General features: G+C 28.9%; 1 protein-coding gene across 1 annotated transcript; it reads left to right on the forward strand.

Moving 5' to 3' along the window:
* Positions 1–1,745: 1,745 nt before the first annotated feature.
* Positions 1,746–9,536, forward strand: LOC100243881 (protein tesmin/TSO1-like CXC 6). The gene is made up of 8 exons (XM_010650210.3): positions 1,746–2,398; positions 3,675–3,782; positions 3,996–4,173; positions 6,052–6,405; positions 6,774–6,874; positions 6,970–7,064; positions 8,044–8,433; positions 8,998–9,536. Exons 1-8 carry the CDS (start codon positions 2,139–2,141, stop codon positions 9,297–9,299), a joined length of 1,788 nt encoding a protein of 595 aa, XP_010648512.1. The 5' UTR covers positions 1,746–2,138; the 3' UTR covers positions 9,300–9,536.
* The last annotated feature ends 7,872 nt before the right edge of the window (positions 9,537–17,408 follow it).

Raw genomic sequence — 17,408 nt, forward strand, 5'->3', positions numbered from 1 at the left:
GACCTTTTGGATATTTATGAGGAAGAGGTAGGTTGGTAGTTAATTATTATTATTATTATTTAAATAAAAGATATTGGAATGAGTTAGGTGGAGGTAGGAAAAATCAAATACAAAAAAAAAAAAAAAAGAGGAAAAAAAAAGTGGGGTTTTGGCTTTTGAGATAGAAATAAAAAATAATAATAATCTTAGGAACCTTAATTCCTTTTCCTTTAAAAGGATAAGCCCTATCCGACCGTACAGTATGGTGGGTCCTGTGAGCAGAGACTCCGACAAAGTAGTAGACTTCTAGATTTTCAAATCCTTCCCTGCCCAACTAGCTCTTATAGACTGATAGTCTTATCACTTATTCCCCACCTGCCAACATCGTATTCTTTTCCTTTTTTTTTTTTTTTTTTTACTAATTAATTTTGACCCAAACGTATTTATGAATTTCAACAATTGATGTATTTAAATACATATCTTGATCTTAAGATTTATAAGATGCAATGAATAGCAACTACAATGATATGATTCATCAAAAATAATTTGAAATACTATTTGCATGTTTACTCTCACATTTGAAGAGTTTATGCTATTTGCATGAATAATAAATACATCAAATAATGACAAACACTATTGTCGTGTCCAAGGTAGACCACGATACAACAACTTTAGCAATGGAGTTGAATATGCTAGACAAAAATTCTTTTGAAGAAAGGGATATGACTTACATCTAAATATATATATATATATATTTAGATGTAAGAAGCATTATTATTATGACTATGTTTGGTTCTCGAATAATAGAAGGAAGATATGAGAGAAGTAAAAAAAAAAAAAAAAACAAAGAAATGTGAAGAAGTATAAAAGATATTATTTCAAACTTATTTAACTTATTTTAACTCATTCATATAAGGATAAAATAACTTTAAAATATATAAATTTTTTTAATTAATTTTAATTATATTTGATATTCTTCAAGATTTTTCATATTACAACAAAACATAATAAAATAATTTTATTTGATTTTTTTTTTCATTTCATAGTACTTTTCGATAATCAAATATAACCTATAAATTTGAATGTTGAATGAAATTGCAAATAGAAACAAACATTGTTAAGGTTAAGGCTGATCAAAATTTAGCATTGACAAATAATGTAATAACGTCATCTTCTTTTATAGAAATTTTCAATAAAAGTAGGTTTTTTTATACTCGAAAACCCTAATATTCCATTAAGGAGACTTGATTTTACCAATTTTAAACTACTTGAAAATAAAGAATGAAAAACAAAATGACAAATATAAATGGTAAGCCAAATGTTTGAATACCCAAAGAGGGTGTTCGAACGTTAAAGTCAAATAATTGACACTTAATGTATTGATTAATTTTGAATCATAATGGATCTAATAACTTTTTAAAGAATTAATCTATAAGATGTAGCTCAAGGACTTCGGAAAGTTGAATTTGGTAAAATCTCAAAGCTCCCATAAAAAGTTTCATGTAACGACGCCGTTTTGTCTTGGCCTTCACTCCTGCTCAACACTATCCTGACAATTTTCTTAGACATTCAAATGTCACACGTCCATTCTCACCCTAAGAAATCTGGACTGTCCACGTGTAAAAGACGCGAACCGCAAAACTTTTCTCACTCCAGATTAGCGCCAAATTCCTTCTCTTTCCCTAACAAACACAAACACGATGATCCAACGGCTAATGATCACCCGCCAGTTTTTCATCCCATCTCAGTGGTCAATTCAATCTTTTCAATGTCAGCCGTGCGATCATCGTCATCCTCATCTCACCGTCAAAAGTCTCAAAAATTCAATTTCAAAAGCTCGAGAGGGAGGAGAGGAGAGAAAAAGCCTAGACTGTACGTCTCTCCCTTCGTCTCCGATCCCGTACAAGTTGCAGGTGTAGATTCCGATCACCCCGAAACCGCTTCGGACGAGCTATTTCAGATTCCGTCGAGAGCGGCAGCCCGAGGCACTCAACGACACCGTTTTTTCATTCTTCGCGCGAAGTGATAGAATCCTTGGTTGGCTATTGTTGAATATCTATGATGAGCGTCGTTGAAGATTTTTACGGAGATTTCGAGAAAAATTGGTGACTTTCGTTTGATTACTTTCAATTTTTTTTACAAATCTTTTCTGGATTTTAATGGAGCAAAGCGAGGCATCTGATTTTCCGGCGAAGAGGCAATTGGATTTCACGGCGATGTGTCGAGCTTCGGCAAATGTGATCTTGCCGGAGCACCCGCAGTTACCGCTACAGACACAGCCACAACGATCACAATCACAGTCGCAGTGGCAGTTACAATCACAGTCACCGCCGCAGCTGTTGCCGCCACAGCCGCGGCCGCAACTAGTGCCGGTGGTACCGCGGATAACAAATCCCTCCCGGCCAACATTGCAAGCGGTGTAAGTTCTCTGTGATTCTTGATTGTTCTGTTTGGCTTGTAATGAAAGCTTAAAAATTTTGTAATTTCTTTGCTTTCTAAATTTGGTGTAAATGTTAGTGCGGATTGTCGTGTCAAGATCATGAAATATAGGCATCGATCAATATATCAAAGCAGACGTCAATGCCATGAAGAAATAAAACAAAGAAAAAAATGGTGGGATTTTTTAAAATGTTGAGACTTTCAGTGAAAAGTTCTCCTCCAGACAATCGATCTGCAAAAATTAGATGTAAGACGCGATGGTGATTTTCAAATTTCCATGAAACCTACAATAGCAACAAAACAGTGGAGGAAAGTTCAAAATCCTAATGCTCTGTTTGGATCTCCCGAAGTATTGAGGAACTACAAAAAGTAACTTCAAATTCTCTTATTTGGTTTGTTATAAGAACCATGAAGGAAAATGAAACATAATGAAAATTACTTAAAAATTTGCATTTTTAAATTTGTAATTATCTATTTAAAAAAGAATGAAATTACTATGTTTGGTTCTAGGAAAATACTTAGAAAAGGAAAAAAAATGTTAAGGAAAATTAATTTATCATGTTTGGTTTACCATGGAAAATAAGAAAGAAAATTTAGGTATAGTTAAAATTAATTAGAAATTTATACATTTAAAAAACTTATTAATCTCTAAATAGAATAGAAAAAAATAAAGTTAAAGATTTTAAAAAATATGTAAAAATAATTCATTAACTTTTTCTTATTTTTCTTTCATTTTATTTATTTATCTTTATTTTCTTTATTTCACATTTTTCCTCAAAATTTCCTCAAAATTTCCATGAATCAAATATTGGGTTAGAGAAGAAATGGAGGAAAAATTATTGGACTAAACTTATTTTTTGTTTTCTTTCCCATTCCTTTCTTTCACTTTTCATTTTCCTTGTTTTTATCCTTCACTGTTTCCAAGTTCCATTTGGAGTTTAAATTAGTGATACTTGAAATACAATCTAAGTCAATAAATCTTTATCTCAAGGGTGTTTTCTGGACTATGAGGTTATACCTTTTGTACTACTTTGTTACCTAAGCAAGATGCTATGTCTTTTCTGACTGCCTTAAGGAACATGCCTTTCCGTTTTTTCTTGTGGCTCTTTAACTGAAACTAAATTGGTTTTCTTTAGGAGATCTGATATTACAAAAAAGATAATATATTTTCTCAGAATAGGGGTATTGTTTTCTTACTGAATTACATAGTCTCAAAGTTCTCAATGTTATTTTAAACAAGTGTTTTTTTTCTTCAGCAAGCAAGAGTCACCAAGATCACTACCACGATCCAACAGTGAAGTGAAAGATGGAACTCCAAAGAAGAAAAAGCATTGTAATTGCAAAAATTCTCGATGTTTGAAATTGTAAGTACATTGAGTTTTTAACTTTTTATCTAATGTAAATTTCAATATTTGTTTGTATTTTCAAATCTTGATTTGATGAGAGAATGGATGCTTGGTTTTATTGACATTTTAATCCATATGGCATTTTGGCTGATGATGTTAGGATGTGCATCATGTTGTTGTGATTTTTTTTTCTTTCTCATTGTTATAAAGCTGCTCCTGATGAGTTTTCAGGTACTGTGAGTGCTTTGCTTCGGGAGTTTATTGCAATAATTGCCACTGTTCAAACTGTCAAAATAATGTGGTGAATGAGGCTGCTAGGAAGGAGGCAGTTGGTTCAACCTTAGACCGTAATCCAAATGCATTCAGACCAAAGATTGCTAATAGTCCACATGGATCTCATGATGGTGGGGTGAGTATTTCAATTCCTTCAAGATCTAAGGAAATGGCTATCTGATGATGTTAACCATAATTGCTTGGTCAGTGCTCATGTATGGAGTTTGAGCAACACACTAACTTTTTTGTTAAGATTTGGAAGATGGAATATACAATCTTGCTCTTGGATTTTTATTTATAGATTTTGGACTTTACTCATGAATTCCCTTGATGCGTTGAGTGATCTATATGGTGCTCTAGTTGCCAGTGGTTCAGTCATTGATGTCTTATAGTTGGTGCTATGATGGATGTTAAGACTGGGGATTCATTCTTATTTTTATTTTCTTTTTTCAGTTCTCTTAATTCCTTTTTTATATTAATAATTTTTAGTTCGGTAGCAAGGTCAAACTGTTCAGGTTTATTAAGTGGATGTTGTTACCTTTTGGATGCCATGGCTTGGCATGTTTATTATGGCCATGGTCCAGTTCTTGCCTTGCCATCACAACAAGCTTTACATCATCACTGTTATCTCTCACAGTTTTCAATGCACTAAGTCCATCTTGATCATTGTGGGTGGCACCAGTACCATAAGCTGCTATGATATGCATCATAAATAACCATATACGTTGATAGAACTGTAATGGCACTTTTATCCTTGTGACTAGGTGACTGTATTTCTTTTGGAAAGTCTATCATCAGAACGTCAAAAGCTTTTATTTGCCAACCAATAAATGTAAAATACAGGTGTTTTTAATAATTAAGCTTGTTCTTGCTGTTGTGAGTTAAACTAATTCATCATCATTTTAATAGAACTTGTCTGTTGCTATAATTGGAACAGGTATAAGCACATGCAATGCTCAAGAAAACAATAAGAAATGTTTAAATAATAAAAAAAAAACCTTAATTTCAATCTGATGGCTAAACCTCATGTATCAAACTTAGTTTTTTGATACACTTGATTTTCTGTACGTTTGATTATACAAATAACACAGGCTTACAGCTAACCACTGACCCAAGTTTTTCTGTCCCTAAGAATCATTTTGCCTTGCCTTCAACTGTTCCTATGCTTGTTATCACTCCCTTGTACATGTGTATTTTTTCCGGCCATTTCTTGCTACTACTTTTTTGTCCAGACCTATCAAATTAACTTGTAGGTGTTCTATTACATTCTTTCTTCAATTCATCAAAAACTTTCTTGAAGAACTTTTCTAATTTATGATTTGATTTTGTGTAATCTTGTACTCTCTTAGCATCTTTGTAAATGAATGTTCTCTCCACCTCTCTTTTAGTCCCTTTCATTCTTCATTGAGTCTGTTTTGGTCATTTTCCATAATGCATCTATCATAAATTAGGTTTCTACTTTTGCTAGTGGGATACACTGTTTTTCAATTCTTTCATGAAATGGCCTATATATAGGAGGACACAATCCACTACTAACCCATGCTTTCAGGTCAAGCCAATTCGTACAGTCTTGATGCATGAAAGGAACAGCACCTGGTTTAGCTATTGGTGCTTGGGACCTGATACCATGCATCCAAGAAGTTCAAGAACAACATGATCCCCTTGCATGCACAGTTTAAACTAGAGCAATTATTGGAAAACTTTTTTTTTTTTTTTAACTTGAAATAAAATATAACATACATGCTCCTTTGAAATTGCATTCTAGTGGAAGGTTGTATTTTATTGTTCAGGTGATAGCTATCTGTTACTGCAATATGGGTCCTTTAGTTTTTCCACTTTAGTTGAAGTATCAGGCTTTTAAGTTGCAATATCTCGTGTCATTGCAAAAAGAGAAGCAACGTCAAGAAGAAGGAAAATGTGTTATTTCCCTAAAGATGTGAAATTATCAATTTTCATGAATATTGATAACTGATTTACTTTTCTTTCTGGGCTGAACTGTTCAAAACGAATCTAGGAAGAGGCTGGGAAAGTCCCATTGGTGGGAAAGCACAATAAAGGATGCCACTGCAAGAAATCAGGTTGCCTCAAGAAGTACTGTGAGTGCTTTCAAGCAAACATTCTGTGCTCTGAGAACTGTAAATGTATGGATTGTAAGAACTTTGAGGGGAGTGAAGAGAGAAGGGCTCTTTTCCATGACAATGGAAACTACATGGCCTACATCCAACAGGCAGCCAATGCTGCCATTAGTGGGGCCATTGGATCCTCTGGCTATGGGACAGCTGTGGCATCCAAGAAGAGAAAACAACAAGTCTCCTTTTGTACAACAGCCAACAATCAATCGAATCATAGGAATACTCAATTTCAACAGGTATCTTTTCTTAGAATCCTTGAATATAAGAATATCTAGTCTGTTTATCTGATTATATGTTTTACATTGAACTAGAAGTATCTAATGTAGATAAGCTATCATTCAATAAGGAGCTTTATATATGGGCGTAAGTTCTTTCCATTATTCAATCTTGGGCTGTGAAGTGGTCTATTGTGGTTTTAATGTTAGCCTCAAGTCCAACTTTTAGAGCACTTGAAAATTAATCATGCTTATGTTCTACATGAGTTTGGAGGAAAAAGAAAAAGAAGTAAAAAACCACCTACTCCTAATAGTTGTAGATTTCCGGTTCTGTTCCTCTCACCTACTCTGTAAACAAACTGAGTAGGGATGTGTTCTATTTAAATCAGGATAATCATCTAAGAGCTTCTGCTGTCTCTCCTTCGCCATCCATTTCTGTTACTCACACAAATAATGCAGCAGTATTGGGTTCTTCAAAATTCACATACAGGTAGGTACTTGTCCTGTCATCATACAGTTCATGGTTGATAAGAATTTCTTTTTCTTTTTCTTTTCTTTAAAAACTAACTGTTCCCTATGCTGAAGGTCTCCATTAGCTGACATCTTACAACTGCAAGATGTGAAGGATCTTTGCTCTCTTTTGGTCGTAGTTTCACAGGAAGCTGGAAAAACACTCACAGGTTGAGATCAGTATATCAAAATAATTAATGCTTTTACTGGCTCTTCTCATAATTAACTTCTTTCATAGTTTTATAGATCATTTAAATTTAAATTGCTATAATATGTCTATGTTTATGTGTGAACTGTGAAGGCCAATTGTGTGCAAGAATTAGTAGATCTGCACTTAACAATCTTCTAGAAGAGTAATAGAAGATTTTTTTTTTTTTCGTTCGTTACTATTTCTTATTGTGTTCATAGAATAAGGACAAAAAGTTTGCCTCATATTTTCTTTAAGAGTTGAAACTTTTCGACCTTGTACTTCCTTTAGTGCCTGTTGACTGTTTGAGAGTGAGAACTTGTGGTGGCCTTGGTGTGTAGAATCATTGTACTTGTAAATTATGCATGTGCCATCTGTAGTCTTCATAATTAATTTTGCTTGACTGTCAAATGAATGTGAAATTGGTTTGTAATGATTTATTTTATTCTATTAACATTGTTTCACAATTTCATACTCTGAACTTGCTTAGCATTCAGAAGAAATTTTATACGTGCAATTGAGTTCAACTGCTCCTGCATTGCAGTATAAGAAAAAAAAAATTATTTTCTCCATATTTATAATGCACAAACCAATCACAGTCATAGTTCTTTCCCATTAGTGTATTGGCTCCTCCACAATCATAGAGGCTTTAACAATACAAAATCTAAAAAACTTTTCTCCAGGTCCTATTCCCAAATTGAAAACTTCTTCTCTTTGTCTTGTTTTTGTAGTTCCTTGGGGTTTTACCTTTCAAGTTGTGAACAATATTTCTTACTTGCATTCTTATTTTAGTGTTTGGAGACCCTGATTAGCAAATTACTATTATGCGTTGACTTAATTGACAAATAGATGCCTCTAAGTATCTTTCTTACTGTGATCTCTATGTTAGTATGTTTGTGCTATAAGTGCTTTTTCAGTTAGTTACTAAAAAGTCGTTAATATGCACCAACCCTTTTTTTTAGAAGCGGAGAGGGATCACATTGAAACTTCTATTATTTCTTCAACTCAAGAGAGGGAACATCTTCAGACAGATGATGTTCAGAAACCATTGCCTGATGCTTGTTTGAGCGAAAACCAAGTGGAAAGAGTTCAAACAGATGAATTAGACCAAGCTGATGTACAAAATGGGAGACTCATGTCTCCTGGAACTCTTGCGTTGATGTGTGATGAGCAAGATTCAATCTTCATGGTACGTGGGTCTCCAGATGGGGTTGTTGGCAGTAGTCAAATCCCAACAGTGAAGTCATCTCATGGGCAAGCCTGCACTGAGGTTTATGTAGAGCAGGAAAGACTTGTGTTGACAAAGTTCTGGGATTTCCTTAACAGGCTCATCACTTGTGGGAGCATAAAAGGTAATGTTTATTTTAGTTACGAAACATTGAATTATTATAGTTTGTTAAACGTCAAAAGCCAATTTCAGTTTCCTGTAAACGTCTTCTACAGCTCAAAATTGTTCAATCATGTCAATGAGATATGTTGACATTCCCAAATAGTTTAGAAATTTATTGTAGTGATGAAACCAACATCGAGAAACCAAATCTTTAAATAGGCAAAGGTCAAAACTTAGAGACATATTTCTGTAAAAGATACAAGAAAAAATGCCAGATGCTGTTGATTGAAGCTTACTTTGGCTGCCTTACCATTACTGCTAATATTGGCATGTTTGGTTTGATGAAAGAAATGAGAAATAACCGATTAATCCTGTCGTATAGGCAGAAAAGTATACTATGGCCTGTAACTGGAATAAACTGTTTGAAGATATGAAATCTTGCTAAATCTTAAAAAACCGATAATGGTGAAAAACTTGTTCCTCCCATTTTCTGTACTAGCGTTTACAAATCAATTATTTCATTATTTTTGAGTCTTTGACACCTTCAACCGATCTAATATACATTGTTTTTCTTCTCATATTGCAGAAACTATGTGTTCTCCATTAGCCAAAAGCCACACAGGAAACCAGCAAGAACCCTTGGAGGATGACGCCACAAAAGTTGGAACTGGAAAGGGGAATCACAAGGAGCCCAATGGCAATAGCATTGTAAAACCTTCTTTCGCAGCCACAACTCAAATGTCTCAGACAATCGCTGCGGCCAAAGGCAATGGCATTGCAAAACAAAAACCTCCTTTCCCAGCCACGACTCACATATCTCAGACAATCCCTGCAGTCCATGGCAATGGCACTGCAAAACCCCCTCCATCCACAAATCAAATGTCTTAAGACAACCAATACAGTCACCTCTGGACCTAACCCCGGTCCGCATCCAATGGTGGTGTCACCCACTGATGAGGAATTGTAATGAGACAAAAAGGAAAATAGTTCAAATCATATTGCTATCTCTGTAGTCTTCTTCAGTCATGAGTTCTAGCTGTTCATGACACAATTATAAGAGGTCCCTGGGCCCTATTTTTAGAAGTTCAAATTGTTTTTTGGTTTCAACAATCAACTATTGCAGGGCCCTTTATATATATATATAATTTTATTTTATCACAATATATTGAGTTTTGAGTCAAAATGATCCATTTACAAAAAGAAAATATAAGATTTAACCACTTTATAAAACTTATGTTTAAATTAGCCTATTTAGTGCCACGTAGGAGTCATGTCATATAAATATATATATATATATATATATATATATTCATAATTTTAGTTAAAGTCTCAATTAATAACTGAGACTTTATTTTTAATTGATAATTGAGTCTTCATTTTTGAATTAAAGCCTCAATTATCAATCGAGGCTTTAGTTATTTTTTTTAATTAAAAATTTAATTAAAAATTATTAAATTATAATTTAGTATTTAAATTAAAAATATATACTTTAAATTAAATTTATTATTTTTTTAACTAAACTCTCAATTGATAACTGAGACTTCATTTTTGAATTGAAGTCGCTTGTCAATTGAAACTTCATTTTTTAATTGAAGTCGCAATTGCCAATTGAGACTTTAATTTTTTTAGCTGATGTCTCAATTGATAATTGAGGCTTCATTTTTTGAACTAAAGCCTTAATTGTCAACTGAGGTTTCAGTTATTTTTTTAATTAAAAATTATTAAATTATAATTTGTTATTTAAATTAAAAATATATATTTTAATAATAAATTAGTCGTTAGCCCATCACCTTGTTAGTGTCAGCATCATTATAGCCCCTTACCTTTTTATCCTCAAGATTAGTACAGTCACTCATTTCTTTAGACCTACCATCAATGCAATTCCACCCTTACCTCTTCAGACCCACCATCAGTACAACCTCTTATTTCTTTAGACCCATCTTCAGTATAAACCCTTACCTCTTCAAATCCACCATCAGCACAACCCCTTACCTCTTCTAACCCACCATCAGTACAACCCCTTACCTTTTTAGACTTATCTCCATTACAACCCTCTACCTCTTCGGACCCACTTTTGGTGTCTACTACCCCATATGTCGATCCTCTTTCATTGCACCTAAATGCTTTCTTAGCTACTCCATTAGGACTTGAGTTTAGGACATCAATTTTACTATCCCCAAAGTCATTTATATTTGTCCTTATACCTATGCAAACTGACACATCTACTCAGCTAGATTTACCTCCAGCTATTTTGAGGGGTAGGTGTGGCCTACGTAGACCTAGATTGCTACCTCCACCACCACATTTATTTCCAACTTTAACTTTATCACAGATAGATGTTCTTCATGTGTAACATGCAGTACCTACTATAATTCGAAAAGAGCGACCAAAAAGGAAGATTGTATCAATTACAAATAGGTTCTCTCTTTGTGGAAACATGTGAGATTATATATGTTTTTTTTTTCCCACTATATAAATATCGAGTGGGTATTTTTTGTGATTTTGATGAAACTATTAAAAATATATTTTGTAGTAAACTTTTTCTAATTAATTTCATTAACTAATTTTGTCAAAAAATCTATATATGCCAACTTAAGAGTACTATTATTTCGATAAAGATAAATTTGTCATAATATAAATAAATTATTATCTTAAAAAATAACAAATTAAATATCTTAAATTAATAAATTATGTAATTTTATATCTTATTTATATGTTATATAAATTTATTATTTTAAGATTATTAATTTATTAATAAATAAAATATTCATTTATAATATCTTCTATTTATCAATTTATGTTTATTAAAGTAATACTAGATTCCTAAGTTTAAACATAAATACTATATTATTAAAGTATATTTTTTTAATTTCGATAATAAGTTGTAATTTAATAGTTTTTAATTAAATTTGAAAGTAAAAAAAAAATATCAATTGAAGCCTCAGTTGGTAATTGTGATTTAAGAGTATTCCGTTATTTCGATAAAGATAAATTTGTCATAATACAAATAAATTAATATCTTAAAAAATAATAAATTAAATATCTTAAATTAATGACTTATACAATTTTATATCTTATTTATATGTTATATAAATGTAATATTTTAAGATTATTAATTTATTAATAAATAAAATATTTATTGTCAATTTATGTTTATTGAAGTAATACTAAATTTTTAAGTTTAAATATAAATAATTTATCATTAAAATATGTATTTTTAATTTCAATAACAAATGATAATTTAATAGTTTTAATTAAATTTTAAATTTAAAAAAATTATTGAAGCCTTAGTTGCCAATTAAGGCTTTAACTAAAATTATGAAAAAAAAAATATTGTGGACCAACATTTTTCATGTGCGTTCGCACTCGACGACAAAACTAGCTTTTCATTCATTTGGTGAAAATTTGATTTTTTTGAAAAAAACTTGGAGTTGCCACTTATTTTTGTTTTTTATATATATTTTTTAAGGAGAAACAAAATAAAAAAGAAAACTCTAAGGGTGGCTCCTTATTTGGAAAAAACAGTCTGTTAAAAACCAAAGTCAGGTCCAAGGATCAAGTTACCTATTGGGAAGGTACGGTAGTGAGATGTAGTACCCCTCTAAGCCCGTATATGTACGATCTCTACTAAATGAATTAAGGGAATTATGATAATTAATTAATTAATCATGGATACCAAGATTAAAAGAACGAAACAATATATACAAAAATTATGACAAAATAAAATTACAAAGATGTACAAAACAAATGACAATAAAATTATACAAATTGATTTATTGAATTAATTAAAAAAAAGATATTTTGAAGAATTAGTTTTCCAAAAATTTCAAATTTATTAAGAACAATTTTGAATTAATAATTTCAATTTATTTATTTACAAAAAAAAAGTTTCAATTTATTTTCAATTAATGATTTCATTCAATTTCATTTGTATTTAATTTAACAAAAAAGTTATTTACACTTATTGTATCAAAAGAATTTATTACAAAATTTCAATTTAGTAACAAAAAATATTTTTACTTGCTTTTATCATAAAAGAATGAATTTTCACAATTTTATTTATAAAAGTATTTTGATTCATTTTCATTTAAAAAAAGTGATTTACACAAATTATCTTTAAAAAAAAAAAACATAGCTTTATTTTCAAAAGAATTTTTAATTAAAAATTAATTTTTGGGACAACTTTATTTACAAAACAATTTTTGGACAATTTTTATTAAACAAAGAAATTTTTGGATAATTAATATTAAAAAAAAAATTCAAATTCTATTAAAAGCTTTTTTTTTTTTTTCTAAAAGCATTTTTCTGAATTTTTATTAATAAAAAAACTTTCATTTATTAAGAAGAATATTTTAAAATTATTATTTTATTAAAACATATTTACTAAATTATTCCTCTTATTTAAACAAAGTTTCTGATTTGTTCGATATTCAATTCTATACACACTCAATAAATATATGCAAACGAATATTTACAAGAACTAATAAAAATAAAACCAAATAAAAGTGAGAAATAAACTATGTACCCAAATAAGCTTATAATAAGCTCAATGTCTTTCTATAACTTTTCAAGTCTCACTTTCTTCCATGAAATTTCATGCTCCGCACGTCATAAATTCTTACTTAGCCAACAGAATTGCAACATGGATCCATACAAAAATAAAAATATCCTAAAGTGTAAATATTAAAAAATATGTAGAGTTCAAAATAATTATTCAAACCTAAAATCAAACTTCAAATTAGTCCAATAAATTTCACCAATTAAAAATGGGCTCAAATTAATAAATATAACTTAACAAAAAATATCTAACATGTCATAAACCCTAATATAAAATTTCCAAATTAATAGTCAAAATATAAGCTTAATTAATCAAATCCAAAACATGATAAATTAAAGCTTAAATTTAATATCCCATAATCCAAACCCAATTTAATATGAAAACCTAAATCCACAACCAAAATCAATCCAATTTAATATACAAACCCACATCCAAAATATACCACAATATTATATCATATTTAAATTAAATAATTTAAATAAGCACAACCATATAAATTATCAATTAATTTAGTCCAAATTAAAAAATTTCAAATTAATTCACCAACAATAAATTAACTCAAATTTCATATTAATTTACCAACAATAAATTAACTCAAATTTCATACTAATTAACAAAACTCAAATTTCATATTAATTCAACAATCCAAATTTCACAAACAACCATTACTATTAAAATCAAAGCAAGAAAAAATAAAATAAATCAAAATAAATTTACATTTTTTTGGAGACATGAAGGAAAATTGGGGTTGACAATGGTTGGGAGATGAAAAAAATGCATTAAAAATAAAGATAAAAATAATAAAATAAAGAAGGGAGAATTGTGTTTTGGGCCCAGCTAGGCCCAAAAATTAACATTTGGTCCATATAACTTCCATAATTGATGGAAAGGATATGAGATGTTAAAAGACCAATATATCCTTCAAATTTCTATACATTACCTTTGAAGGACATAAAATAGTGATGGACTAAAATACCCCATGACCTTTCACATAAACTTTTTTTTTTTGTCTTTATTGCACCATTATTTATGCAACCATAATAATTCTATTTTAACAATTTGGATTTTTCATTATTTTAATTTTAATTTTTTTATAAATAATTGAAAATCAACATTATTTTCTATTTTAAATTATAAATAAAGAAAAATTATGTTCGAAAGCTATTTTAAAAAATACTTTCTAAAAAATAGTAATATGATTTATATTTTTTATATTTTCTTTTTGAAAAAACATTTATTTAAAAAATGAAAACTATTTTAAAAAATAAAAATTGAAAACCTTGTTTAGTACTATTTTTTATATGAAAATAATAAAAAGAACTAAATTTCATTCATTGATTATCCATTTTTATTTTTTTTTCATTAGTTATTTTAATAATAAAAAAAATATAGTATGTTTCCGATTAAACAAAGAAATTGATCAATTATGTGTTTTTTGTGGGACTATCTTTTACATGAAAAATAATTAAATAACTAAATTATATATATTTATTACTCTTTTTAATTTTATTTTCTTTATTTATTTTTTATTGAAAATTTTAATATATCCATAATTAACAAAATAATAAATCAATTGTGCACATTTTAATCTATTAAAATAAATTAATTTCTAATTTAATAAATAAAATGAAATAAGTAAATAAATTTGGGGTTATTTCTATTTTTTAATATATCTTATATCAATATTTTTTATGATTAAATAAATTTTTTATTTTTTATTTTTTATTTCTTTAATTTCAAAAATAAAATGAAATAAATAAATAAATTTAGAATTTTCCAACTGATCTTATATTCATATTTCTTATGGTTAAATAAATTTTTTTATTCTTTTTTCTTTATTTCCAAAAATAAAAGGAAATAAATAAATAAATTTGGCTTAAATAATAGTTTTTAAGTAATTTCTTTGTCTTATTTTTAATTACATTTTACATTGAAAATAAAATAAAATAACGTTTTTTTAGTCACTGTACAAGGTATTTACACTAAGTGTACATGACAAATATACTAACTGTACAAGGGTGTACAAGACTATTATTTGTGAAGGATTTTAAGTGATTCTAAAAAACTTGTTTGTTTATTTCCCTTAACCAATAATAAATAACATTTCTTACACACATTGGTTAAACATACATTCATCTCATGTATTTTATCTAACTTGTATATGGTCATTTTAATAGGTACCTCACTTATGATGATTGTAAAACAAAATTATACAATAATTTTTTTTCCTTTTTAAAACCAAACCGATGCAAACATGGTTAACCTACCTATTGTTAGATATTCATAAAATGATGTATGAAATTTGAGTTATTGTACAAGGGTATTACACTAACTGTACAAGGGTATTACACTAACTGTACAAGACAAATTTACTAATTGTACAAGGGTGTACAAGACTACTTTTTGTTAAGGATTTAAAGTGATTTCGAAAAACTTTCCCATTTTTTTCCACTCAAATATTTTTTCCCCACTCAAATTCTCTCACTCAAGAATTGTTTCGAATTTTATTTTTAAATTTCATCATTAAATTTTTGTAATTGCATATTTTGTTTTTGTAGTTTTAACAATGTTCTTTCTTTCCACTATATTTTTTTTTTGTGAAATTTTATCCACATGAATCTATATTTAAAATTATAATCATATTTATCAAATTTTTTACTAAGATTATCTTTAATTTTTTTTAATATATTTATACTCATTTATTTAAAAAATGAAAAACTAATTTTTTTTATAAACATATTCTATTACCTTTCAAGTAAAAAACTAGATAAGTTTCAAAGTCAATGAATAAAAAAATTAAATACCACTTTCAATAATTTTTAGATAAAATTTTATATAATATATTTTATTTGAAACTTAATTTTTAAAGTTTAACTAAAAAATTGTATTGACAATTTTCTTGTTTGGGGTCAAAATACTTTGCATTAGTCTATCTAGATAAGAAAAATTATTAATATAATATTAGAATTTCATATCTTAGTTATTTTTTTTCAACAAATTTATCTTTTTAAAAATTTTAAAATAAAAACATTAAAAAATAAAAAGCTAAAAAGATATATATATATATATATATATATATATATAATAAAGTGAAGTGATAGTTAATTTTAAAATTTTTTAAAATATGGTTAATGTAGAAAATATAAAAAATAAGAGAAAAATATAGATGAAAGGGTAATATAAATTTAAAATAAAAAATGAAAATTAAAGTAAAAGATAAATACATAAAGATAAAAAATATTTGGATGAAAAATCCCAAAATTTTTATCATTGCTTTTAATAAAAGCAAAAAGATTCAATATCTTTAAAAATGAAAAATAAAAAAATATTATTGTTTTTTATTTGACATAAAATAGAAATATATATTGGAATAAAAAGGAAAAAAAAAGAGTTAGAAATGAGTAATATTTAATAAGGAATAGAAAAGGAAAAAAAATACAAAAAAAATTAAAATTCACATTCACTTGTAGGCATATAAGGGATAAGGGTATTTTAGGAATTAATGAAAGACAATATCCTTCATCTTAATTTTCATACTTTGTTTGGGTCTTGGGTTTAAATATGGGTGGTTGGAGGATCAAATGTTAATTTTTGGGCTCAGCTGGGCCCAAAACACAATTCTCCCAATAAAGAAAGAGAATGAGAGAGATGATGAAGGGTGTCGGAAATGGAGATGACGTTGGCAGCGGCAACTCATCAACACTGACTGACCGACTACGAGTATGAAGATGGGTTTCACGGAAACCAAAAGAAATAGAAAAAAGAAAGGCTATGTTTGGTTCTCAGAAAATTTGAGAGAAAATATAAGGGAAAGAAAATACAAAGGAAAAATAGAAGGAAAGAAAAAGTGAAGGAAAATAAAAAATGGATTAAAAGTTGATAAGTTATTTTTATTTTTTACTTCAAACTCATTTTATTTATTTTAACTCATTAATATAAAGATTAAATAATTTTAAAATATATAAGTTTTTAATTAGTTTTAATTATATTTGATTTTCTTTTATATTTTTCATAGGACAATCAAACATGAAAAAATCATTTTTCTTTGCATTTTTTTTTCTTTTCTTAGTATTTTCCGGGAACCAAACATAACCAAAAAGAAATGAGGAAGGAAAAAAAAAAAGAAATGGAAGCAGGGATGGCATGTGGTAATGGGCTTTTTCAATGGGTGTGGTCGCGAAGGGTTTGTGGGGAGGAAGGAAAAAATGGAAGAGAAAATGGGGGATCAACCATGTCTGGTGTGTGGGTCGTGGAGTGGCTATGCTACTATAAGGGAGCTTGAAGAAGAAACGACAGATGGAAAAAAAAAAGGTGAAGATAGGAGAGTAGAGAAAGATTATTTATTTATTTTATTTGTTATTATTATAGACGTGTAGGAGAAGGGAATGGGTAAGGGGAGTAGGTGGAGTGGATAGGATGAGGAGAAAGAGGAAGAGAGA

Source organism: Vitis vinifera, chromosome 4 (assembly GCF_030704535.1).
Source record: "Vitis vinifera cultivar Pinot Noir 40024 chromosome 4, ASM3070453v1".
Classification (NCBI taxonomy): Eukaryota; Viridiplantae; Streptophyta; class Magnoliopsida; order Vitales; family Vitaceae; genus Vitis; species Vitis vinifera.

Excerpts from the sequence above, each read along its gene's own strand:
- LOC100243881 (XM_010650210.3), top strand. The coding sequence starts at position 2,139 with ATGGAGCAAAGCGAGGCATCTGATTTTCCGGCGAAGAGGCAATTGGAT. Across the intron at positions 2,399-3,674 it reads CGGCCAACATTGCAAGCGGT|CAAGCAAGAGTCACCAAGAT; the intron begins GTAAGTTCTCTG and ends TTTTTTCTTCAG. Across the intron at positions 3,783-3,995 it reads AATTCTCGATGTTTGAAATT|GTACTGTGAGTGCTTTGCTT; the intron begins GTAAGTACATTG and ends ATGAGTTTTCAG.